At 44.8% G+C, this 25,727-nt stretch overlaps 1 protein-coding gene across 1 annotated transcript in view; it reads right to left on the bottom strand.

Annotated features, from left to right (window-relative positions):
* TANC2 (tetratricopeptide repeat, ankyrin repeat and coiled-coil containing 2) overlaps positions 1–25,727 on the bottom strand; it is a 143,409-nt gene that overhangs the window by 16,394 nt on the left and 101,288 nt on the right. The window contains exons 14-21 of the mRNA XM_058820543.1: positions 21,676–21,907; positions 19,673–19,839; positions 17,662–18,269; positions 6,668–6,776; positions 4,327–4,449; positions 2,702–2,938; positions 1,174–1,359; positions 219–312 (exon numbers count right to left, since the gene is read on the bottom strand). Coding sequence (XP_058676526.1) covers positions 219–312; positions 1,174–1,359; positions 2,702–2,938; positions 4,327–4,449; positions 6,668–6,776; positions 17,662–18,269; positions 19,673–19,839; positions 21,676–21,907 — 1,756 coding nt within the window. The remainder of the gene's footprint in view (positions 1–218; positions 313–1,173; positions 1,360–2,701; positions 2,939–4,326; positions 4,450–6,667; positions 6,777–17,661; positions 18,270–19,672; positions 19,840–21,675; positions 21,908–25,727) is intronic.

Raw genomic sequence — 25,727 nt, 5'->3', positions numbered from 1 at the left:
TTTTGTATTTGGGGGGCAGAGGTGTGGCACAAGAGAGATGGAAAAGGAAGGGAAGGGAAGGGAAGGGAAGGGAAGGGAAGGGAAGGGAAGGGAAGGGAAGGGAAGGGAAGGGAAGGGAAGGGAAGGGAAGGGAAGGGAAGGGAAGGGAAGGGAAGGGAAGGGAAGGGAAGGGAAGGGAAGGGAAGGGAAGGGAAGGGGACAGCTTCTATAGAAATCACCTGTCTCTCCCCAGAGGCTGTCAAAGCTGTTGATCTGTGCTCTCTCCACCTCCTCTTCATCTTTTTCTGGAAGATCGAGCAGGTAGGAGACGATCTGAAACAAAATGATGTGTCAGATCATGAACTGGAATGTGTTATACAGGAACTGCTGACACCACCACACGAGCTGCTTGTAATACACAGAGGGAAGGGAACAGTCTCTGCCTGGCACCTTGAGATCAAGGAAATATTCTTTCTGAGATTAATCACTGAACTTGCTGCCCTGTACAAGCAAAAAAACCTTACCAAGTGTCCTGATATGATGGCAATGATGAGACTTGGTAGGGTCAGCTCCCTGTGACTGTGTCTGATCTGTTGGAGATGACCTGGTGTGTAAAGTGGGTGCAACTCCTGCAGGAGGTGAGGCTGAGAGGAGGTATTTGGTAGGAAAGAAACTCATTCTTAAGGAAAGGAGAAGGAACTGTGGGTCACTGGGGCTCTTTGGAGTACTAATGGCAGTGCTGGGCTTGGCACTGGCTCAACGGTTGGACTCAATGACCTTAATGGTCCCTTCCAACCTGAACTATTCTATATATAATTTTCCCCATCATAAATCTTTGTCAGGATGGCAGGAGGAAGCTCTCTGGCTCTTCTCTCCCTCAACACACAGTCCAAAGTTACATTTCTCACACTCCCCATGCGTGCTGGAGGAGCGGTGCAGGCAACGTGTGTCCATCCATCTTAAAAGTTTACTCCAGAAGTTTATTCTGACTACTTAAAGGCTTGTTATCCTTCCTCTCCTGGATGCCTGCCCAGACCACAGGGTTTGCCAAGGGATCTGTGAACACTGGGATGGCACAGGGAGGAAGAGCAGGACAGAAGTACTCTGGACTCCACCTGCAGACGTTCTCAGGTGAGTGGGCAGGAAAAGGCCAACCCCTGGTGTCCCTCCCTGCAGAGGCAGAGCAGGTCCTACCTCGGTGTAGCCCATGCTGGCAGCAGCAATCAGGGCCTGCTGGATTGCGTGGCTCTTCTTGAACACTCCCTGCTGCTGGCCAGCCATGCTCCAGTCGCACTGGATCAAGAACTTCACCACCTCCAAGTGTCCCCTGAGAGCAGCATGGACCAGGGCACACTGCCCGTTTTTGTCCAAATGATCCACCTTGAAAAAGAGATGAAACAATGCAATTAAACAACATCATGAGCAACGCATCTTTGCTTCTTCAGAGTTTCCGACCCCTGTTCCAAAATAATGCCACATGTGCAAAATGTGCATTTTTCTGGTAAACTATCACTTCCATGGCCGGAAAACAAACACTACCAAAACAATGTCCCAGGCCCTGGCATTATCTTGGCCACAAATGCTTGCTTTGGGGAAAATAGAATTACTTTTCTTTTAGGTTTCTCCAGTTTTCTTCAAAAACTCAAAAGACTATAAAAATATTTTTTCTGTTGTGCTCTGATGTCCAGCATTCAAATTTTCTTGTGCATGGAAATACTACTACCTGGCCCTGGACACTTCTAGGGATCCAGGGGCAGCCACAGCTTCTCTGGGAACCTGTGCCAGGGCCTGACGCTAAATTACAGTTACATAATACATATGAGAAATATTTAATATATTACAACACATTCACATAAATAATATATCAATATTTCTCTTTTTTCAACTCCTTCAGTAATCAGTACTGCAATTTTCTGCAAATATCTACACCAAATTGTGTTTTGGAGTATTTCTCAGTACTGTTAGGGATATTCAAGGAAAACTACGAGTGGCAGGACTTATGTCACTAAACTCTCTCAAAATATCCAACAAGAGCAAAATTCTTTTTTTCCTTCATACTATCCCTACATTATTACAGACAACACAAGCCAGCAAGATTTAAACAGTCCCTCAGTCATCCTGCCATCCATACCAAAACTACATAAACCCATATTTTGCCTTTTGAACTAAAATTAAAGATATAGGGAAACCACAAATTGTTTCCAGGAGGCTCTGCTTCAAAAATCAGCATAATTTTCTTCTTCAACAAAGCATTTTCACTTGACTCATAATATACAATTAAAACTCCACTCATCACAAAGCTAAACAAAGGGGATTTTTCTAGGACAAGCCTGATGAAAATTTTAGGAGAATGTGTCTCAGGGAGATATTTAAAGAACGTTTTGTGCTGGAAAAGCAGCGTTGCCACTTTAACCTTGTGGAGTTCAAGGATTTCTCCAGAACATCCTTATGCAGGTCACCAGTGCAGCGTCACTAGGCAGCTCCTAGCTCAGACCTGAATTCCAGACACCAATTACTGACTCTCAGGAGTTGCTGTCGGTGTGGGACTTTTAAACCCACTACATTTTAGCAGAAAAAAAACAACACCAAAAGCAGCTTCTGGCTTCATCTGCTGGAGGACGCTCCCTAGCAAAGAGCTCCGTGTCCTGCCTGCAGGTCCTACCAAACCTTGAGCACGTGTGGAGCAGTCCAGATCAGCTTTTGAGCACTGTGGCTCCTTTACCTTGGCGCGTTTCTTGCACAGCAGCACCACGATGCTCAGGAAGCCGGCGGCAGCCGCGTAGCCCAGCGGGGTCAGGCCGCTCTCGGAAGCTGCATCAACGTTGGCCCCAAACTCCAAGAGCAAGGCCACCATCTCTGCGTAGCCCAGGTGAGACTGGACACACAGAACGGGGGCGTTGTTCAGAACTTCCGTCCGGTAATTCACATTTGCACCTCCCAAAATCAGCAGCCGACTGACCTGCGCAAGGAAGGAGAGCCTCAGGCTGAGCTTCACAGAGAGACAGGAGTGATACCACAGCAGAAACCAGGGCTGTCGCAGACAACTTTTATGAAAAATCCTTTCCTTAGGATTTTTCCTCCTGAGGAGCTGGGAGGCCTCAGGAACAAAATGCAAGCAATGGTTATCTGCTGCTGTGGAATGCAACAGGTGCATCTGGGATTGGTCTCATGGGGTTGTTTCTGATTAATGGCCAATCACAGTCAGCTGGCTCGGGCTCTCTGTCTGAGACACAAGCTTCTGTTATCATTCCTTTCTATTCTTAGCCAGCCTTCTGATGAAACCTTTTCTTCTATTCTTTTAGTATAGTTTTAATGTAATATATACCATAAAATAATAAATCAAGCCTTATGAAACATAAAGTCAGATCCTTGTCTCTTCCCTCATCCAAGAACCACTGTGAACACAGTCACACAGGGCCTTGACACATCCAAACACACAAAAGGACATAAAATGCTCAGTAAAACCATCTGCCCAATAGATGGTCCCACTTGATGCAGATGGAGCGATTTAATCATTTCCCAAGTGGCTAGGAAGTGGTCTGAAGGTGCTGCAACCCTTTGTTTTGGAACAAAGCCACTCCAGCCCTGCTGCAGCATCTGGAGACATGGAGGGGATGGGGAATCAAAGCACACAGCTGGAGAGAGCTGTACTCAGCACGCTTCCCATGGGATTCCTCTCTAGGGCTGGTCTGGCTGTCCCATTGCACGGCTCCCTTTGCCCTCAGCACCAGAGAAAAAGCCTGGACCTGATGCTCGAGAGTGACAAGGAAGGGACATGGGGACAGACACTGAGCTCACCTTGCCTGGGTGGGAAGGACCTGGGATAAACATCCTCCCATGTGAGAAAACAATTCCAAACCTGTATCTGTCTGAAACCCTTTCTGCTGTAGAGATGGGCTCACCTAACTCAACACATTCATCTTACCACTGCAAAAGAAGTGCCTGAACCAGCACATCCACATGTGCCGTTGGATCTGGAGTCACCTCAGAGTTCATGCCTATCTAAGCCAGAACCCTTTACAAATTCCAACATCAGTTAGCACATTCCACATCTTTGGGAAGGAAAAAAGTCCCATTTTGCACAGGCACAAACTCACTATTTGCTCATTGCAATGAAAAGGAAATCCTTTGTCAAAGTAGTGGAGCTGACAGACCACCTCACATGGTAAAAAAATCTCAAAGGACTAAAGGCTTCTCCTCAGCTCAGGACAAACACCCAGCAAGCTGCTCAGCCTGGCCAGGACACTGGACACAACTCCAGTGAAAACTCTGCATGGTCACTGCCCATTGCTGGAGCTTCTTTTGTGAATTCTGAACCCCCCAGCCCTCCACCTCCTCCTCCAGTACCTTTATGTTTGGGGTGTAGAGATTTCTCAGAGATGCCAACGCCATTGAAAGACCTTCAGTACTGTAGGAGATCCAAAGCCCTTGCAGGATGGAGGAAGATACCCCAACTTTTTTACTCAGACCCTGAAAAAGAGGAAGGAACTTAGATCCACACTTACAAATGTGCTCAGTCACACTGGGCACATCCTCCTGGACTTCAAAGGAGTTTCAGGACAATTATGACTAGACCCAAGACAATGTGACAATTTGCCATATCTGACCTTCACAGTCAATTTATAAGCTTGCAGAAAATTACTTGTAAAGGTAATGTAGCCATCTCCAAGGTCGAGGAAAGGTAGGATTTAAGTGTGAGCAACCAGATCCATTCAACACCCTCACAAAATGCCGTTTTAGGAACACAGATTGCTGCTTTTTTAGTTTTTAAATAAAGTACACAGTATCTGCTCACAGTGGGATAAATTCAGGAACTTTCAACCACAGCCAGGTATCTTGTACCAGATTGTGTCCAACTTTTCTAGCTGGTGCCCATGATCAGGTTACACATAATATATTGAAGGTCTGACATATTTTCCAGCACCCCTAATTGGCAGAACATATTTAAGCAGGTTTCTCCCTCCTGTGGAAGGAGCCACAATTTCTCCACAGCCGACAGATGTGAGTGAACAGCTGGATGGAGGAGCAGAGGGGTGGGACGGCGACTCCAGCAGGAGCCATGCTGTCAGCATGCCCCGAGTGCTGCTGCTCTGCTACTGATTTCCCACGAAAGCCTGCTGATTCCATGGAAACTGCACAGGCACCTTGCACTGCACACTGAATTCTGTCTGGAAATGCAAACCCTGCTTTCTGCTCTCTCGCACGCCGGGCGGGCGCTCCCACCCCTGCAAAGCAGCAGGGTCCCAGCTCTGGTTTGTGTGCCTGGGATTGGGATGATGCCACAAAACCTCAGCACAAGGTGGGGTTTCTTTCCTCTGAAGGAATCATCATCCCAACCCCTTGCTGGAGTCAACTGCAACCTCTGATTTCTCTGTGTGAAAGATAATCTGCAGCATCACCCAAGCCATCAACAGATTTGTCATCTGAAACGGTTTTATCACCAAAAGAAGCAATAGATTAGACAAGCTCTTATAAATAACAGCTCCATGTACTTGTTTCCTTAAAATTCAGGGAGCTAAACCACAAAAGATACCTGCTGCTTGTGTTGAGGGAAAAAGAGCTCAGGAATTTGAGCCACTGTGAAATGCTGCTTTTGAAATGACACAACACAAGACATTAGAGGTCAATATTAAATTTCATGAACGTCAGGACAGTGACATTGGAAAAGGAAAGCATTTTTATAATAAACAGTTAAAATAATTTAAAAATAGTTATACTACTATCAAGCCTATAAATAAGTTGCCTGAATCACCATCAGGAAAAGGAAAAGGGTAGATATTTTGAGAATAGCCCTCTAAAGATAATATGCTATAGAAATCTTAACTGTTGCATTAGAATATATATATATATATACACACTTAGATATTAGTGCAAGACATAAAAGGTGACATTTACCCCTTAAAGAAAAAGTACATTCAACACCATTATCATTCAGTTAGCATTCAAGCAAAAGCCTGCCCTACTTCTCATTTTTTAGCTCACATCTTCCTTTTCTAATTCCCCCTTCAGAACAGTGGGGCACAGTGAATCCTACAGCAAAAACAAATCCCAGCTTCATACAACATCTACATCATACAGAGATCAGATAAAAATACAGCCTTGTTTTTACTAGTGTTAAGCACCCACAGGTCCTAACACTTTTAAGAAAATCTGCATTTCCTGTGACCTTACAAATCCACCCTCTCATTCCCACCTTCTGGTGCCTGGGCCAGCAGGAAGAATGATATTTAATTTATGGGTCATATTGGTATTCACATCCAAGTTTTGCTTTTCAATTACCCAGGTCTTAAATGTCAGTGTGAAGAGAAGGATGGACCAATCAGCCAATTTCAACAACAAATTTTCCCGTTACAACCTAAATTTTCATTAGACTCTTCAAAACCACTCTTTTTTAAAGAGATGCTTTTTTTCTAGATGCTGCTACAAGAATTCATCTTTCAGGGCAGGAAGCATCTTATGGAGGTGAGAGAGGAATTTTAGGTAAGGAGGCTATCTGCTGAATTTACCATCTGAAGGAGGGTTTAATTTTAAGGATTTCTTAGGTACCACAGCCAATTTTCTAAACTCACTTCTACATGCTTCAGCAGCCTCAAGCAATCACACTCCTTACACCAACCCCACAATGAGACTGAGCGCTGCTGGTGCTGTGGATGAGGTTGGTGTAAACCTTCATCTGAATTTTTGCTACCTTAAAAATATGTGCTTTGAGGATGTGATGTCCCAGTTCAATAGTCTGCTGTCTGTTTAATTTTCCTTCTTGTCGAGAAAACCAGAAGGCAAGTAGTGTGTGGCCACTCCTGAAATCAGAAGGAAAAGCGTGTCAATATTTCTCATTACACCAACAGAACAACTTTTGAAGACAAAAATGCTAATCCTTCAACCACATCCAGCTTTGGGAAACAGAGCTGGCTGAATTCTCACTTGTAAACCAACAACTAATTGCATCCTTTATTACTGGTGATCACTGACAGCTCAAAACCTCTCAGACATTGGCAAACAGCAAACAAAACAAACCCCAATATATTTTCTATATATATTTTCTATGAGTAGATGTAAATTTAGAAACACCAAAGGTACAATGCAATGAAAGCTGAAGTGCTACTTTTATTGTCATTTCACAGAGGCAAACCACATTTGCAAAGCTTGTAACCAACCTGAAGCCAGTAGAAAATGCTATATTTAAAATATCCACACTTTGAATAAAATGTCCTTTAAATGACACCTGCACTCACTACCCTGTGGACAGTCCCATGGAATTAAACAACTTTATTGCTTTGTAAAACTCCTGCTAAAAATGTTCTCCAGCTTTTCCAGTAATAAAGATGCTTCTGGCAATGCCCTACCAGACTGACAACCACAGCAAATTAACTGAACTACACACCAAGTCCTGTTTAAGGCAAAAAAAAAAAAAATCTATCAGACAATAAATTCTGTTGATTTAAAGATGATTTTATGGACATTTTTAAACCTTTAAACATTTACAGATTTCCATCTTGCAATGCTGCAAGTTCAACATGGCTGAATCTTCTCAAATATGCAAGAAAATTATTCTCCACAGAGACAAAAAACACACACATGATGCAGAAATGTGAAGTTTTAATACCATTTCTAGGTGAGATCAGCAAATACCTGCTCCTGCAGGTGCCCCAGGCACATCTGGATGCCACAGCAGGACATGCAGCAAGCAGAGCAGGAGCCAGAGAAGCTCCACCCTGGGACCTCAGTGGTCTGTGTGATGTTTTTTTGGTTTTACCAACAAAATTATATTCTTCCTTAAGCCTCTGGCTGATCCCAAGGGAGTCCTTTTAAGCCACTTCATTTCTGGAAGTACATAAAAATGTGACTGCACTAAAAGCAATCTAACCCCTTCCAGCCAAGGAAAATAAAATATGATATCAGCTGTGGCTTTAAAAGGGCCTTTAAGGACAGGAAATGTTATTAGCTCATCCCTGTCTGGCAAAGCAAAGAAATACCTTGGATGGCCAAACATCTAGTAAATATTACACAAGATAGAAGCTTTCACAGCAGTGGGGATTTACCAGCTCATCCCCATTCAGGGATGAATACTACCCATATCAAAATAAACTCAGAAACAAAGTGAATGACTTCTAATGCCCTGGCCAGGTTTTTGGCAAGGTGTCCCCTGAGCCCTGCCAATGAACCTCCTTTTGGATTGGTAACACATGGATTTGTGTGAGCAGAGCCCAGGGATGCTCTGTCAGCCCTCATGGTGCTGGGAGGACAAGAATGTGCCTGCTGGAAAAACAAATAATAATAATTTTTCTTATGAGGCAAGAATTGATCCCCAGGTTTGGACAGGTGAGAGAGCACCACATCCCATTTACAGGTAATAAAACCGTTGCACTGGTGGGGAATTCTGTTGTGCTTCACTCCCCTGTTTATAGAGGCACCATCAACTCAACTGGTTGCTGAAATGTTTTTAGTGACTTGCAGTACTTTCACTCTTAGGTCATAAAAAGAAATTGAAGAAAGCTCCCTCTTCTTGTCTGTCAAGCTGCTCTCCACACCTTGGCCTGGCACAGGGCCCGTGCTGGGATCCCACTGCTCCATCCTTCCCCTGACTGGAGGAAAAGCCTCTCCAGATGGTGACTCTGCCCATCACAACACTGCTCTGATGCCTCAGCTGAGTGCTGAAAACCCATCACCATGTCCTAGTGCAAGGGAGTGCCTCTGCTCCATGCATCTGTGCTGTGAGAACTCTCCATACAGCACCAACAGAAGGGACAAAACAGAAAAAGCTGGAACAGAAGGGCCCTGAAAGTGCTTATAGCACCTTGAGCTAACCCCAAAGCTTGTTGCTTTGCCTTCCTTTGGCTTTTCCCCTCTTTGGAATGGGAGGAGAAGTTCAGGTCTCCTATCAGAGAAGATAGACAAATGCTCATTACAGTGGTTAACCCCTGGGAATGTCCATGGGAAGGAAGGAGATAGAGATCAGAAGGAAACAAGGACTAAGAAACACAGCTTGAGTGGTGCCAGATACTGCTGGAAGTCAAGTGGAACAGCAATTGCTGGATTGAACCTGGCCCTGTTCTGCCAGATGATGAAAACCTGTAACTGCTGTAATACCCTCAGTCCATCCCATTAACTCATCAGATTCACAATGCTGTGATGGGTTTTCAGAGGGGCCAACGAGTTCAGCTCCACCCGAAGGTTGGTGGTGCTCAAGAACTTGTAATTCACTGACCAGGGAGCTGGAGAGAGACTTTGGACAAGGATCTGGAGCGACAGATCAAGGGGGAACAGCTTCAAACTGACAAGAGAGTAGGTACAGATTAGACATCAGGAAAACATGCTTCCCTGTGAGGGTGGTGAGGCCCTGGCACAAGTTTCCCAGAGCAGCTGTGGCTGGAAACGTCCAAGGCCAGGCTGGAGCGGGTTTGGAGCAACCTCAGACAGTGGAAAGTGTCCCTGCCCATGGCACAGGGTTGGACTGGATGGCCTTTAGGGTAATTTTCAACACAAACCATTCCAAGGTTTTATGATTCCACCATTCAGCTCCTTCCCTTTCAGGGGAGATCCTCAGGCAGGGATCAGCAGCTGCATCCTTCTGCTCCAGACTGTGAGAGGCTGTGCCCAAAGACTCTTCAGCCACCCCTCTGCCTCTGTGCTCCACATCACAGCAGAGCAAACAACACCAGCTTTCTGCTTGTTGGTGAAAAGCTCTTTGAGAACGTTTAGGAATGCTCTGTTGGATCTGTAGCTGCATTAATCCTAAGCATGAACTGAAAATCCAGAAACTTCACCAGTGACACACCAGTGCAGTCAGCTCCCAAACTGCTCTTCAGCTGCAGTTGGAAGGGCATTCACCTAAATTTCATTACAGACATGACTTTGGTGTTATGAATAAAGCATGTACAAACTACTCCAGAATAAGGTACAGTATTCATGAGTAATGCATTGCCTCTGCAATGCTTCCCAGACCTTGGCTTTCAGCTGCTTGATAAATACTTGTTCTGTCAACATTAATTGGAAACTAAACCAGACTGCAACAGCACAGGCTTTTTTTTTTTCCTTTAATACAGCAGAGTGGCAGTAATGATTTCTACATCAAGGAGCTCAGTGAAATGATATGCTTTGAATTTCACCACTGCAGAGTTTATCATCAGAGATTTTTCTATTTTTAATGTAAGGTTGTTGTTTTTGGTTTTTTTTTGGTGAAAAATTAATAGCACTGCCAGCTCAGCTCCTGCAGCTTTAATCTGCTCTCTGTGCCTGTATCAACTCCTGTCATGGTCAGGAGTCTGCCTACATGGGCACAGAGGTGTTTGTGTGTAGAAATGTGCATATATACAGTGTGTATATAGATAAATAATTATATATGTAAAAAAGACATTAAAATGAGTCTCTAACCATTCCAACACAGCATGAACCAGCACACACCTACAGCAGCTCTAAGGAAGGTAAGAGAAGGCTGCAAATGAGGTTATGTGGAATTATGGAATGGTTTGGGTTGGAAGGGACCCTAAAGTCCATCCAGTCCCACTGTGCCATAAGCAGGGACACTTTCCACTGTCCCAAACTGCTCCAAGCCCTGTCCAGCCTGGCCTTGGGCAGTGCCAGGGATCCAGGGGCAGCCACAGCTGTGCCAGGGCCTGCCCACCCTCACAGGAAAGAACATTTTCCCAATATCCAATTTAAACCTACTCTCAAGTCATTTTGAAGCCATTCCCCTTTGTCCTGTCACTCCATGCACTTAAAAATAGAAGCTGGATCTGATCTCTACACAAGTGTCCCTCATCCACCCAAACATGAGTCACACACAGCTCTGGGTGCAGAGCAAGATGCTGCTGGATGTTGGTACCTCAAGCACAGTCCCCAGGTGACCTCATTCCTCACGTCACAGATGGAAAAGGACAAATCTCACTGATGAAATACTGGTGGGACCAAAGAGCAGTGAAACACAGCAGATTAAATACAAAAGAAAATATTGAAAGCTTCCAGATCTGTGCATCATCTAAACTCTTCCAGTTCTCAGGTAAAAAAAGATTTTAAAGAGTTTAAAATTACTCTGGGGTTAAGGCATTGTAACACCAGAGTAGAAGACAAGTAAAAAATAAATGAGAATCAGTCCTGTTCACTTCTGAACCTCCCAACATCCAAATCCCCTGATTTATACCCACATCTCCCCTCTTCCAGCTAATCCCATGAAAACATTCCCAAATCAAGAGATTTGACACTGTGCCCAGTGAATCTGGTCTTCAAAGAGATGTGTATTCACATTTTACTCAGCTCTGCCAAGTGTAATGTCATAACTGCAGTGCAGAGACTGATGTGTGCTCTGACAAAGCCCAGAGCCTCTCCCCTGCAGAAGGACAGCTGGATGTCTGTCCTGCAGAAAGGCCAAGCTCAGCTCCAGGAGCCCCTCTCAAAGGAACAGTTTATCACCTAAATTGATTTACTGATTTTTTTTTTTTTTTGTAATGTAGTTTCCCTCTGATGTCATAACTGCAAATTTACTTGGAAGGAATTCACATTATAAAAACAAATTTAAATAAAATAGTCAAGGCTACTCTCTCCTGCACTGCTGGAAGATGACTTTGCTCTAAAAGTGGGTCTTAATATTTCAGGAATAAAGTAAAAAGAAGAAATTCAGTAACATTTCTTTCTTCAATCAGTTTCTGGTTAACTCTATTCCTCTCTACTCCTCTCTTTTTGGTGGCTCAGTGCCACAGGATGAATTATTCTGTGAATATTTTGTTCCATTTAGATGTGGAAATGGCCCAGCAGACAGAAGTTTAAAGTCCAGAAGAAAAGAAAAAGATCAGATTTTATGAGGACAGTAACCTAAGATACTGAATATATTCAACCCCTCCCTGCATCCCAGTGCTGAGGTTTGCATGGCTAATGAGCCAGTTAAAACGAGCTGATGTCCTTTATGGTGGCACTGATCACATCTGCTCTCCATCTCATCTGTCACCATTTATAATCTGTGCCTTTTCTCCTTGTCTCTTCCAACTGACACTGCAGCTGCAGTTCAGGGCAAAACCTGCACAAAAGTCACTTCACTGCACTGCCAAATCCCTCTTACAGACTCCCAGCTTGCTACCAGTGGCTTTAGTAATTTGGTTTTGATCTCTGATTTCTGCACAAGATTAGAAAGGGACTCCAAGACAGCTGGAGAGGGTCTGGAGCAACAGGACAAGGGGGAATGGCTTTCCACTGCCACAGGGCGGGGTTAGATGGGATACTGGGAAGAAATTGTTCCCCCTGAGATTGCTGAGGTCCTTGCACAGGTTGCCCTGTGGCTGTCCCATCCCTGGAAGTGTCCCAGGCCAGGCTGGATGGGGTTTGCACCATCCTGGTGTAGTGGAAAGTGTCCCAGCCCATGGCAGGGGTGGAACTGGATGGGCTTTGAAGTCCTTTCAACACAAATCCCTCCATGATTCTCTGATTAGAGTTAATATTTAGAGATGCTGGAGATGTGGGATTTGCATATGATAAGTTTCCTTCACTCACTTTCTTGAGTTATTACCCATTCTTTTACATTTCAAAATTACTGGGTTCCAAGTAATGCAATAAAAAAAAAAAAACTTTTCTGGAAGACATATGGGATGCCTAAAAGTTGTATTCTCAGAGTCAGCACTCCATTCTTGGTGAACAGATTGGGTCTGCCTCTCCAACTTACTGGAGGACATGATGATGGACTCATCTCTGGGATTCACAAATATGGCACTCAATAAATAGGCTTGAGGGGTAAATTAAAAGAGTGAGAAATGTTGTATTCTCCTTCCCTTTGAATGGGTGCAGAGGAAGTTCTGCTCCAAATGACAGCTCAGCCACCACTTCTACCACACTTGTGCCAAAATTAGAGCTGTGGAAATGATGAACAACCAGACCTGGTCATTAATTGCACTAACTGAGCACAGGCCTTGCACAAGTGCAGGTGACCAGACAGCAGGCTGGGCAAGGAAATAACCTGACCTCACGTATTTTGGGGGCATCCAGCCCTTGGCTGGGGATGGCAAAACAACTGACAACATGTCCCTTGTGGCTGTGCTGATGTGGAGAGTGCTGCCTGCACCTTGGGGCCCTCAGAGAGCCCACTGTGAGCTACAACATTGCAGAGCTACAAAACTGGCACTCTGGAACAATGAAAAAGACATTAAGACATAATTCCAAGTGTAAAGGAGTGCTGAATAATGACAGCAGCCCCTTTCCAATTTGGAAAACCTGATTACTCCATCTCTGGCCCCACAAGGTACTAGTGGGCACTGCATTATTTTTAATTTTCTGCCTAATATATAAGGAATTCAAATAAATTCTAAACCCATTATTCTGCTTCATCTTGAATTCAAACAATGCCTCTGCTTTGCTGGGTAAAATCTATCCCTCATGGATATGGAGAAAACAATTAAGACCTACCCTGGGTTTTGGTGAACACTTGATCATTTCAGCTAGCAATAAATCTGAGTATATTTTAAGAGCTTTTGAGAGTCTTGTAATAAAAAAGAGAAAGAAAATCAATTAATCCATGCACCATAATGCCCAAGTGATGGCCATACGGAGGACTGATCTGGCGGTAATTTTTAAGAAGTTAAGACATGTAATGCAAGAACCAACTCCCCATTTAAAGCTGTTTGTTTATTCCTGAATTGCTAGAAATATCACTTTCACCAACTTCTTTTCTCTCCCAACTTTCTAAACGAATTATCTTTACACTGAGGACTGTTATTTGTCAATCAGATTCAGCATTCCATCAAAATAAAACAAAACCCCCAATTTTGCTCCAAAGCCTTCACTCCATCATTTTGCTGGGTAATAACATAAAAACATTAATTTCGTGCAGGGGAAGTCTCCACTTGCAATGCGATCTCAAGAGAGAAAAAGGAAAATGTAAAATACCTACAGAGCATTGTACTGAAAGACAGCTCTGCCAGAAACCATGGCAACTGGGGTGTTAGATGAGAGCTGTTTCCTTCTGCCTGCACTGCTGCTGCATGTTTATCCATGCAGCGTATCTTCAGTTGGGGTCTGACAAACAGATCTGGTTGATGGATGTCAGAGAGGAGGGAAGAGGTGAGGAAACGGCCTTGCTGTGGGTTCATAAAATGCCTATCCTTCAAAACCCACTGCCCTAGGAACAGCAAAGCTGCACCAAAGGCACCGAGCGGCTCTGCCAAGCTCCAGTCCTGCACAGGTCACCTCCCTGTGCCCCAGTGACCCTGCAGGCCAGACAGGGATGGCGTTTTGGGCTTCAGCTCACCCCAGTCAGCAGCCAGAGGAGGCCACATGAACTGCTCCAAGGGCTCAAGGAGATGGGAGTGACTGCCTGAGCAACAGACACCTGGATGGCAGCCCCTAAAATCAGGGGAGTTTTGGCTTCACCAAGCCAGAGGTGAAGCACCTGAGGTGAGGATCTAAAATGCTTCATTTTGCTAAGGTCCCATGGATGCTGGGACACCCCCAAGCAGCACAAAACCTCTTCCCTCAGCCACCAGCACCAGCACCTGGTGGTCCAATGCCACCCTGAGACACAGAAGCCCAAACTGGGATACTCATACAGCAACAGCACCAAGAGTATCTTTATCCCACTCAGCTTTCCTGAACAAGGGTAGAAAATCTGTGAATCTGCTTCAAAACCTTGTGTGTGGGGTAGAGGAGCAGCCTGGGAAGATTCACTTCATCCAGCCCTGTCAGAACTGGAAACATCTCCTGGGGAGCCCATCATCCTGAGATTCCTCATAACTCAGCTGGAGGAGATGCTTCCCAGGCACTCCTCATCTGACCTACTGCAGCCTTGTAGCTCAGGATGAAATTAATCACCCTAATTTCTCTCCTCTGACTATAAAGCAAGTCTAGACAAGTAACTCAGATGTTTACACTTAAACCTGGATAAAGTAATTTCACTTCTGGGGTCCATATCTGACTACAGCTCTCTTACTGCCTTGCCAGGGAAAATCACTTCATTTCTGTCTTGCTCACAGCCCTTTCAGCAGCAGCAAAAGCATAAAACATTTATTAGTGTTGTAAAAATATGGAAAATAATTGCATAGACGTTTCTGATTAAGTCTGGGCAGAAAAAAGCACTGCATTAGAGCAGAATTTAGGTTTAGAAATACAAGTGTAGGAGAACATGTAGTAAGAACTACTTTCTCCAAGCACCAGTCACAAAGGATTGGGTCTTCCCCTAAAATGTTTTAGCTATTTGTCAAGGAAGCCACTTGTGCAAGCACATCAAGTGGCTGATGTGCTGGCCTGACAGGCTGGGGAGGTCGTTACTGCAATGCTGGTTAAGTGCTCTGACAAATGCCTCACTGGAGCCCTGTGTTAAAAAATGGAGGGGTCCCTCTCTGGGGAGAGCAGCAGTGAGATTGTTCCCCTTCAGAGCCAATTAGCCTTTGCTTTGGACACCAAACGCATGATGAGGGTTCAGAGAAGAGGGTCAGCATCTCAACAGGCTAACCAAAACCCCAGAGGGTGGATATCTGCTGTTTTTCCTAAAAGCATAGAAAAATGTGATAATTCCTGGACACGGTGTTCCTGCTCTCCCCTCCCCTCTTTTCCATGCTTCTGAGAACATGAGAACTCGCTCTCACTAATGAAATCAGGGAGATTAGCCCAGATGCAGTGCTGGGATATGAGTGGACACGAGGCCCATTATCCCAATTTCCTTCATAATGGTCTCACACCTGGACACTCTGTCAGGGTCAGTCAATTAAAAGCAGCTTCACAAACCCACATTTCACGTCAAAGCTCTTCTTGCAGGGAAAAATATCAGCCTCAGCAACCTTATTCTTCACCTACTGTCACCGTACTGACAGGGTAGGGTCGAACTGCTTCGTGTATGACAACCCTGAGGACTGCTCTGTACAGTTGTCATGTCTTCTCAATGCCCAAACGAGCAGAAAGAAATCCATCTGTCTGTGAACAAACCAGATGCAGGCAAATTTTCACAGGCTACTGCTGTGAGCTCTGTCAGTGGCCAGCTCTGCTTCTCTTCCAAGAAATAAAATGAAAAATCATGACTTAGCTTAATTGCTGCTCAGGGTTTCCCATGCTCTGAGCTCAGTATCAGCTGGACAGGAGGATTTTGTGGAGTGTTGTAGCTCAGGGATTCCTCTCTATTAATCTCTGGATTGCATCTGGTTTCATTAATTACCATCAGAGCATAATGTAATTAGTGCACATTATAAATCAGAGATACATACTAGTCCTCCAGTATGTATGGGCTCATGCCCGTGGTAGTGAGAGCCTGTTGATGCACTGGAATTTCTTTTTGCCTGTGGGAAGGAGCTAAGCCAGGTCAGCTCTGTGGGGATAGCACAGAGCATGAGTGGTCTCCATAAAGTCATCATTAATTTCCTCACAATAATGGCACATATGAGATGGAAAGTGATATCTGAAAATCTCCTAAATAGTCTTGAGGGCAGCACAATGTGTTTGTGATGCTTGGGAAAGGCAGCACCAAACCCAAAACTAGAGCAAAAATCTTTCTGGTGACCTGCTGAGTGAACATGGTCCAATTTGTACCTTCATGTTGATTACACACTTTGTTTCAGTGCAGAAAAATCTAAAGCGCAACACATCTGAATTTCCTTCTGAATCTGGCGCTCTAAGAGTGAAATTTCCCACCACTGTGAAGATGAAGAGAATTTCCGGACCCTCAGTCCCAGGTAACTCAGCCACAGGCACTGCTACCACCCACAGCACCCAATACACACCTCACCATCAGGGAAGCATCCTGCACCTAGATTCTATTTTCATGGTACTGATGGAAAGCAGTGATTAGGAAAGCAGTGATAAGGAAAGCAGTGATTTTCTGAGCTGCTCTTGTTAGGGATCATTCTGGCAGGTGCTGTGTGATCAGTGATAATTGCCAGGAGTACTGGCTGCTGTCCCCTCACCCAGCTCACAGCAAGCTCCCTTGCCTTGCAGCCAGGCCACACAAAACCAGTAGCACCAGGTGGGAGTGACTGGGATGGAGGAAGCTCCATGATTATGATTTTAAATGGGCAGAAAAATGGAGCAAAACTTATGAGGGTAAATGGTGAGAATTACAGTCAGATGGTGTGTTTCCACTTGTCACTAGAAACAAAAGTCATGTTGTTGATAAAGATCATTGGGCTTAGAGAATATAAATCTAACTGTGATTAAATTCTGTTCCCTGTGAGCTAAGCCAGGAACTCAGCTGCTGTCAGAACAGAGATTACAGATGCATTTACAGTGCAAAGCCACTACAGAACAATTCTGTTATTTTGTTTTCAAAAAAACCTTTAGTAGAACTACGAGGAGCACAACTACCTAAGATGTATCCACACTACTCATCTTTCCACTTCTTATCTTCTACTTCGTGTGCTTTTGATACCTATGGAGAAAGGGATGATGATGCCCCTTCTCCAGGACTGAGCTGGCAGGAGTAACCTGCCTCTGCTGATAACTGAGCTAGGCAGCCTGGGGCCTTCTGAGGAACAGCTCATCTCATTCTAAAGATGAGTGCTAGGTTTGCCAAGTCAGGTGTGTGCCCAGGGGTGCTTGTTTCTTTCCAGGAACAACATAAAGACCTCAGGTGATCAGGACAGAACACGGAGACCTACGGTGTACACAGAGCAAACTGTGTACAGAGTAACTGCAGCCATGTGCAACTTCATAAAATAAGATGATTCAGGTAACAGTGTAGAGTAACACATTGGTAAGCTCTGGTTTCTCAGAGCATTTGCTTACCTTGGATCACAAAGAAACTTGGTTTTTTCACCTTCTTCTCTCCAAATAAGCCATTCTCGGAAAGAGGGATGAACAAACATTCGCGTCATGTCTCTACGTTTGATAAGAAACATAGAAAGGTTCTCCATCCTCTGCTGAAAGTCCTCCCACTCCAAAGTGCCCTCAATGTTACCTGCATTAATGGCCTGAAAAATATGTTCATCTGTTAATGGGTGCAGAGAAGCCACTGCTACGTTCAAGAGAGGCATGACCCGATCAAAGGAAGACTGTGTTGGGAACTTCATATTGCACTGCAACAGGTACACTTCAGACAGGGACACTGGCACCACTTTGTAGCTGGAGCTTTTTAGAACTAGGTATCCTTTCTCTATGAGATCAAAAGTAAGTTTCAGGTATAGGTAGGAGCCTTGGCTCAAGGTCTTGAGGTGAGAACTGAGTTTGCCAAACGTAGTGTTGTCCATTTTGCCGTTGAGCGAGATGTTGTTCTGGATCTCCGAGCTGCTGTGGATCCGGTGAAGGATGTATGCCTGCAGGTCCTGGTCGATGGCTTCATTCTCCTCCAGTCTATCCAAAAATATTCTGTGGAAGGGCAACAGCTTAATTATTTCCTACAAAGAAAGAAAGAAAAAAAGATACTCATGCCTGCAGTGTTTACTATTCATTAAGCAGACTTAGTTTCGATTACAACAGCACCTTTGAGACTCCTTTAAGACCTCCCATCAGGGCAAGAACACAAACAGCAGTTTGTGCCCTCAGGGCCTCACACTCCCATCTATAATCAAGCAGGTTGTGTGTGACACATGACTGATATAAAAGCAAGGGACACTTTCTAACAGTACATCCATGGAAAGGGCTGGTAAATTCACACAGAGAGTGCCCTTGTCATTCCCATCCCTCCCAACCACGGATTGACCTCCCATCCCTTCTGCTGTCCAGGACATCCAGATGACAGACCTGAGGCCACAAGAAACTTGCTGAAGCTGAGACCTCCCTGGGAGCATCCTTCTGCATTCTACATCCACAAATGCACAGAAACATCAGGACAGACAACAGTGAGTATTTTCCAGTGCAAAGCAACTGTGTCTGTCTGCTGCAGGACACTGCGCTCAGGAAAAGCTCATCTACTGAATTCCCTGGTTCAACATAAACCAAAGATCACCAAAGGCCTCTCCAAAGAAATTCCTGCCTCATGTGCTCTCAGTCACTGTGAGGACAGGAGAAGTGATGCAACAGATCTGTACAAGGCCAACTCCAGGAAAGCCAGAAGCTCTCCAACAAAATAGAGAGGGAGAGCACAGTGCGAACTCGAGTGGCAGTGAAGACTTTACGGATGCAAAACCCTAATTAAATGAGGAATTCAAGTCATTGGGATCCAATTTGTTTACAAAGATTTCTTCCAAATGATATTTAATTTACTCCATTACTGAGCGAAAAATGGACCCCAGCACTCAACAGCAAATAGTCTGTGCTCTGCTGGATCTTGGGAAGCAGCTGCCATTCCCAGTGACAATGACTATGTGGGCACTGGCTGCTCTGATGGGGCTGGAACCACTCAGCTCCCTGCTGACCTGCTCACAACAATCTTGAACCGAGCAACATCTTGGCCTAATCAGACTGAAATCATCATGCTCTGGGTCACACTGAAAGGAATGAAGATCCAAATTCCTCTGCCCTTCCACATGGAGCTATTAGGAAGGCAGGGCCTGGTGTCTGGCAGCCTTCCTAATGGCTCCATGAGTCAGGCCCTACTGGCATGTGAACAGTCTCAGAAAATGATCTGAGCTATTTGCTGATGAACATTTATTTACATGAATAAGCTATGATGGATTAGATCCTTCCAAAGCTGTAGAGTGAGCCTAAGGACATGGATGTAAATCCACGAATAAAAAAGCTAAAAGGATAACCTGAAATAAAGGTTTTGAGCAAATCCAGAACATCCAATAAGATCTTCTTTACCAAAGTCCCATCATGACAATGACACAGTTTATCCCTGTTTTGGGTCTCAACATACCTGTAGACTTGTCCTGACTGTCACAACCAGCTTCAGCCAGGAAGGGAATTTTCCAATCATTTTGCTCAGGAACGATACTATGGTGTCTCCATAATCTGGCTTGTGAAATTCAGCCTCATTTAAACCATCAATTAATATAATGAAATCTTCATCAGGGATCTTCCTCTCTGAGAGAAAAAGAAAAAGCATTTATTGGATAGGCCATAGACACACAACCATAATGTACCGCAACGTCACTACAGAGTTTTAAACCATGAGCAGATATTGCCAAAGAAGAAAACACCTACAGCAGCAGCACCTTTTTAATGATACATTAATTGCATATTGACCTTTAGAGATCATCTCATTCCACCGTCCAGCTGGGTAGACAGGGACACCCTGTTGTTGTTCCAACCTGGCCTTGAAAATACTACAAGGAGTAAATCATGGACTGTTTAAACAGGATTTTTTTGCTGCTGGAGAATACAGTTACCCAGGTGACGCTGACAATGCAGTTATTTTTTCTTTGTCAGACACTGAGAGCTGAGTATGGCTGAGTATCTCAACTAATGGTAGAGATACCTCCGGACTTGTATCTTAAGCTCAAGGGATATCTTCTCGATGGTAAATTTGTCTAGTAAGACTCAAAACCAGGTGCAAAATGTGAAATCTGAGTCTATTGATGGCATATGCTATTCACATGTACCATATGTCAGAATTTAGGGCAGATGGGGGTCGACCTCCTTAACAAGAAAAATAAGAATCCTCCAAAACACTCTGAAATCAAGAGCAGAAACATCTCCCAAGGAGCTACTGTAATAACCAAGAATTATTTTCCTCTAGAGCAGCAGTTCCTAAATGTATCCTTTTTCTTTTTGCCAAGAGCGATGATAGGAAAGAGCAACCACGCTCCTTCCACAGTGACATTTCCCCATGCCAGGAAAACCAGCCACTGCCATGCTGTGCTGGCTCTACATATGCTTTGTGCCTAGTGGAACAGGGCAGGTTGGACCCAGATGCTGCTGCTCAGAGCTTGGACACAGCTTTGAAGAGCTGATTTGAACATCAGGGCTTTGAATCTGCCAGAAGCTGCATCTCCTTCATGTTGGATCTTACACTGTAGTGTGTAGGGTGGTAACAAAATTAACTGAACTATTTTTGCAGCCAAGATGCAGCACAGGCACAGTAATAAACATGATTCTGCAGGACAACAGTCTTGAACTCTGCAATGCTCTGACAGTTTTCATGGCAACGAGCAAAGATCTTATATTTAGTGACTGTCACAATGAATTACTTATAACTTGCAGAGGGGAGAAAGAAAAGAAGACAAAATCAATGCTGTATTAGAAAAAGCTCTGTTATCAGAATAAGGCTTGTCACCAGCTCCCCCAGAAGCTTTACACATGGTGTCTATGGACTTTTTGATACCAGTCCTTTGGTGAAAGCTTCAGATTCTCCAAAACCCGCTAAATAGTGACAGGGAAAGGGAAAAAAAAGTCACCCCTACACAAATAAATCAGAACATTTTCCTGTTAGCAGTGCTGTGAATGGAACTGGTTGCTTGTTTTCACCTTGAGAACTGCAAGGACAGCTTTGGGAAGTGAAAGAAGCAAGAAACGGGAAGGCCAAATGGGATATTGGGAAAAAAATTCCTTCCTGTGAGGGTGAGGAGGCCCTGGCACAGGTTGCCCAGAGAAGCTGTGGCTGTCTCTGGGTCCCTGGAAGTGCCCAAGGCCAGGCTGGATGGGGCTTGGAGCAGCCTGGGATAGTGGAAGGTGTCCCTGCCCATGGCTGGGGGTGGAATGGGATGAGCTTTAAGGTCCCTTCCAACCCAAACCATCCCATGATTCTCAGTCTTCCCAGCTTCACCAGCTCCCACCTCTTCCCTTCAGCTCCAGAAGCGACGCCGGCAGATCAACCCATCCCTTCATTCAAACACCCATAACCCCAATTTAGCATCATTTAAAAAACCACAATAAAAACAGGCACGTGGGAGGCTGGGACACAGCAAGGAACAGCAGTACCTTTGTGCAGGCTCTCCAGGGGCTCCAGGACGCCCCTGCGGAAGGAGGCCATGGGGTCCTGCACGCAGGAGCGGAGGCTGAGCAGGCTCTGCAGGTGCGGCTCGCGCAGCAGCTGCTCCCGGTACGCCACGAACTGCGGCGAGCGGCAGAGCAGCGCGGCCACGTTGTGCACAAACTCGGGCACCAGGCAGGTGTAGGCGTTGTCAGCCTGGCAGTAGTGGTAAGCTACGACCTAGCAAAGAGAGAAGAACGAAAAATCCCGCGTCTTCATCAGAGCCACGCTGGGACAGCTGGAAAAGCAGCGGTTTTTCCTCTGGTGAGTTTGAGCTGTTCTGACAGGTGAAGTCTTTAAGAGCAATGAGTGTTAACTGCCTATGACAAGAATCCAGACAAATCAGTTGGTAAAAACAGGCACTGATGCTGAAAAATGACTGGACCTCCCGCTTGATGAGTAAATGAAATTAAGCCGTAGCTGTTTGCAGAGACAGACAGTGACAGCGGCTGACGTCTCTGAAGTGCTGTGCTGAGCTTGTTCTGTGCTCAGTTCTGTTTAAGAACTAGGTGCCAGTAAAAACTTGTGATTGTTTTCTTGAACTTATTCTCTATTTGCTTTGTTTTCACACGTCAAGCTCTGTGGAAGTGGACAGACAGCACTCCCTGAGTCCATCACAGTGAGGCAACACCGCGGGTACAGATTCCCCTGAGGCGGGGGCGATGGCAGCTCACTGTACTTTACTCATACATTGTGATCCCACACTTCATTAAAAAAATTAATTCAATTTAAAAAAAAAGAAAAAAAAAAGTTATCCTTTTCCCAGCTTTCCCCTGACTTTTCCAGCTCAGCAAACCCTGCTAGAACCCTGCTACATTCTGCCCACTTATTAAAATAAGCAGAAAACCAGTGATATCTTCTCAGGCCATGCTGCCAACCTTCTTGTTTTCTTTTGCAATATAAAATAGGCCCTCAAAAATCTGTGTCTGTTTGTGAATCCCCTGGGAAGCTGCTCTGGCACTACTCCAGCCCAGCTTCTCCTGCTCCCTTGCTGCCTCCAGCCTCAGGCACTGCCTGCCCATTTGGAATGAGCCTCTGCCAGGGCACAAAGCTTTTCTCCAGCTCCCATTCTGGACTAGGTTTTCTTTTCAAACATCACGGAGTATCCAAATATATCCCAGCAAGGCAGGTGGGAGCAGTTCTGTACCAAAACCACCACTGCCCTGGAGCACCGTAGCACAGAATGTTGCAAAATAAATTGCATTTTTGAACTTGGGAAGGACAATATAGCTGAGAACACTGTGAAAAGGAAAAGCTCCTCTGGAGCTCAGGGCAGCTGGGATGAAATGTGCCCATGGCTTTGGACATGATGAAGGCTTTCTGTCTCTCCACCTGCAAAACCTGTCCCTTAGATAACAGGTGGCTCCAGGATGGCCAGGGCAGTGAAGGATGGTACCAAGGAATGAACACATCAGGCTGTGGGGTCCTCAACCACTGCTGGTTCAGCACTGGCTTTTAATTTTCAATATGAAATTACCCATGGGATATAATGCAGTAATTTCCTTTCCCAGTCAAAACGAGGTGTGACACATGCAGCGATGAGAAAGCTGGGCTGTTATTTCAAGCATCAAGCTCTAATACATGTATTTAAGTTTTAATGGATACCTCCAAATTCCTTACAGAATTTTTCCTACCAGACAGTTAAAATATAATGAATTCCCTTAGAGAATGCACTATGTTAAGTAATTACAGAGGTAATGATTTCTTTTCATCAATCCTATTTATTTGGGGATTATAACTTGTGCATTCAAGTTGCCATTCCTTGATATCAGGTTCCACTAACAGAAATTACTCTGATTTCCTATGCAATTTGTGTGTAGACACAAAAATAGTCTCTTTTAATGAAAGGCAAATATATTTCTTCCAGGAATCTGAAGAGTCATGTCACGGAAAAAGGGTCACCCATAATCATCATCACCATCAGATTTTGGGACACACATGCAATTACAACCCAATTAATTTCAGCCACTTTTCATGCATTACAGTTGGACTTGATGATCTTAAGAGGTCTTTTCAAACCTTAGCATTCTGTGATTCCATAATTCCTGATCTCTGTGCTTGATTTATGGGTGTATCAACTAAGCCTTATAACCAGTAGGATAAACATAATGCTTAATGGGTGGATCTGAAGCTAAAGCAGTAAGCAAAGGAAGATTCTGGGAAGTCAACCAAATCAAAGGCAGAATGACGTTCTTAGAAAATGCAACCTGAGCCAGAATTTCATCTTGATGTTATTTATTCTCTGTGACATTTTCTCTCAAATCACAGAGAGGCTGCCAAACGCCAGTGCTGCGAGTGGAGCCTGGTGCTGGAGATGGGGCTGAGAATCAGGCTCCTCACTTACATGGAGCTGGGTGGGAAGCAGTTTTCTCACACTGTAAAACTTTTCAAGTTTTACAATCCTGTTCCACCCTTGGGAATGAGACCAGGTGAATGTGAGAAGTGTAAGAGCCTCCAGGATGGCAAGGGGCTGGCGTGGATGGGACTCACCCCAAACAGGTTCAAACAAGGCAGAATGACGTACTTAGAGAATGCAACCTGAGCCAGAATTTGCCATCACACCTCCTCTGTGGTTTGTCTTGGCTTCCTTCTGGAAGTGTGTCATGCAAGAGCAGCCAATCCCTCCTGGACCAACCTCCCAGACCCCTGAGCTCACAGCAACACCCCACTCTTAAAGAGCTTCAGTATTGTATTTTAACCTTTAACAAGGCTTTTTTTTTTGACCCATACAAAATAGCTTCAAATAAATGCAGTGTAACACTGACCTGCCACTATGCCACATGCCAGGCACAATGCTGGCTGGGAAAATGGAAATGGCCATTAGCACTGCATGTGACTGTGACCCAGTATGTGGCACGTGTGACCCAGTTTATTGGGAATGTTCATTACCTTTACATAGCTGAGTATGCTGGTAAATGCTTTCTGAAACTCATTAGTGGCCCAGGGCATCAAGGCTCAGCAGCAATGAATCCCTTCACCTCTGTGTAGGGTAGGAGCACTCTGTTTTTATATGCCTGCAGCAATGTTAGTGATGCTTTGGATATGACTGGGAGGATGGGGAGAAGAGCCTCTGGAGCCACCAGCTGTGTTCAGCATCAGAAAAATGAACTAATGCAATGGATGTGCAGCTCCTCCACCAGCTGCTCTGCACGGGGTACAACCCATTAGTGTAGCTGAGCTGGGTTTCAGGTCCATTTGTTAAAGTGCTGCTACCACACAGCATCCAGAAACCCAAAGAATAAAGCTGTTCAATGGGTTAGTTAAAACTGGGTAGCCAGTCCATTAAAAATCCTCTGTGAGTAAAGGATAAACCTTCAGGGAAAAGGAAAGGTCAGCAAGGCAGGACCAAGTCGAGCTCCTGCTTGCCAGTCAGCAGTTACTTAGTTCTAAAATTAATGATTTGTTAATCTCTGACATTAAGAGCTAAATGCAAACTTTGCCCCCAAGAATTTACTGTATAAAAACCAGGCATAAAAGTACAACCCTGAGTAATCCAGAGGAGGAAAAGCAACTGTTTGCTCACCTTTCATTTCTGTCATCACAGATACACAACTTCTGAATATTGGGATAAGTGACATTTTCAGAGGGAAGGGGAGTGGGTGAGAGGACAACGAGCTTCCCACCAGCATTCTGGAGCCTGTACCAGCCATTACCTAAGACTGTTTGTATATTATTAATCTGCTTTTGTAATGATCTGCATTTCTCCAGCACAGGGACCTCAGCCCAATCTGAGAACATTCTGCTCTGCTCAGTGCAGGCAGAGGTGGAACATCTGCACACAGCTTTCTCCAGCTCCTCACATATGGTTCATCCAGCTCCTAAAATAACCCTGACAATTGTGGTTGTCCATCACTGTCAACACTTTCTTCTGTGCTTCAATTCTGACTTCAGTGTAAACACAACTATAAAACACACACATCCAAGAAACACTTTTCCATCCAGATAGACCAAAGGACCTTAAAACCCTTCCTAAAGAGTCTGCAGCCAAGGTACAACAACA

The sequence above is a fragment of the Ammospiza caudacuta genome, chromosome 27, assembly GCF_027887145.1.
Source record: "Ammospiza caudacuta isolate bAmmCau1 chromosome 27, bAmmCau1.pri, whole genome shotgun sequence".
Classification (NCBI taxonomy): domain Eukaryota; kingdom Metazoa; phylum Chordata; class Aves; order Passeriformes; family Passerellidae; genus Ammospiza; species Ammospiza caudacuta.
This window is presented reverse-complemented; position numbering and strand designations above follow the sequence as displayed.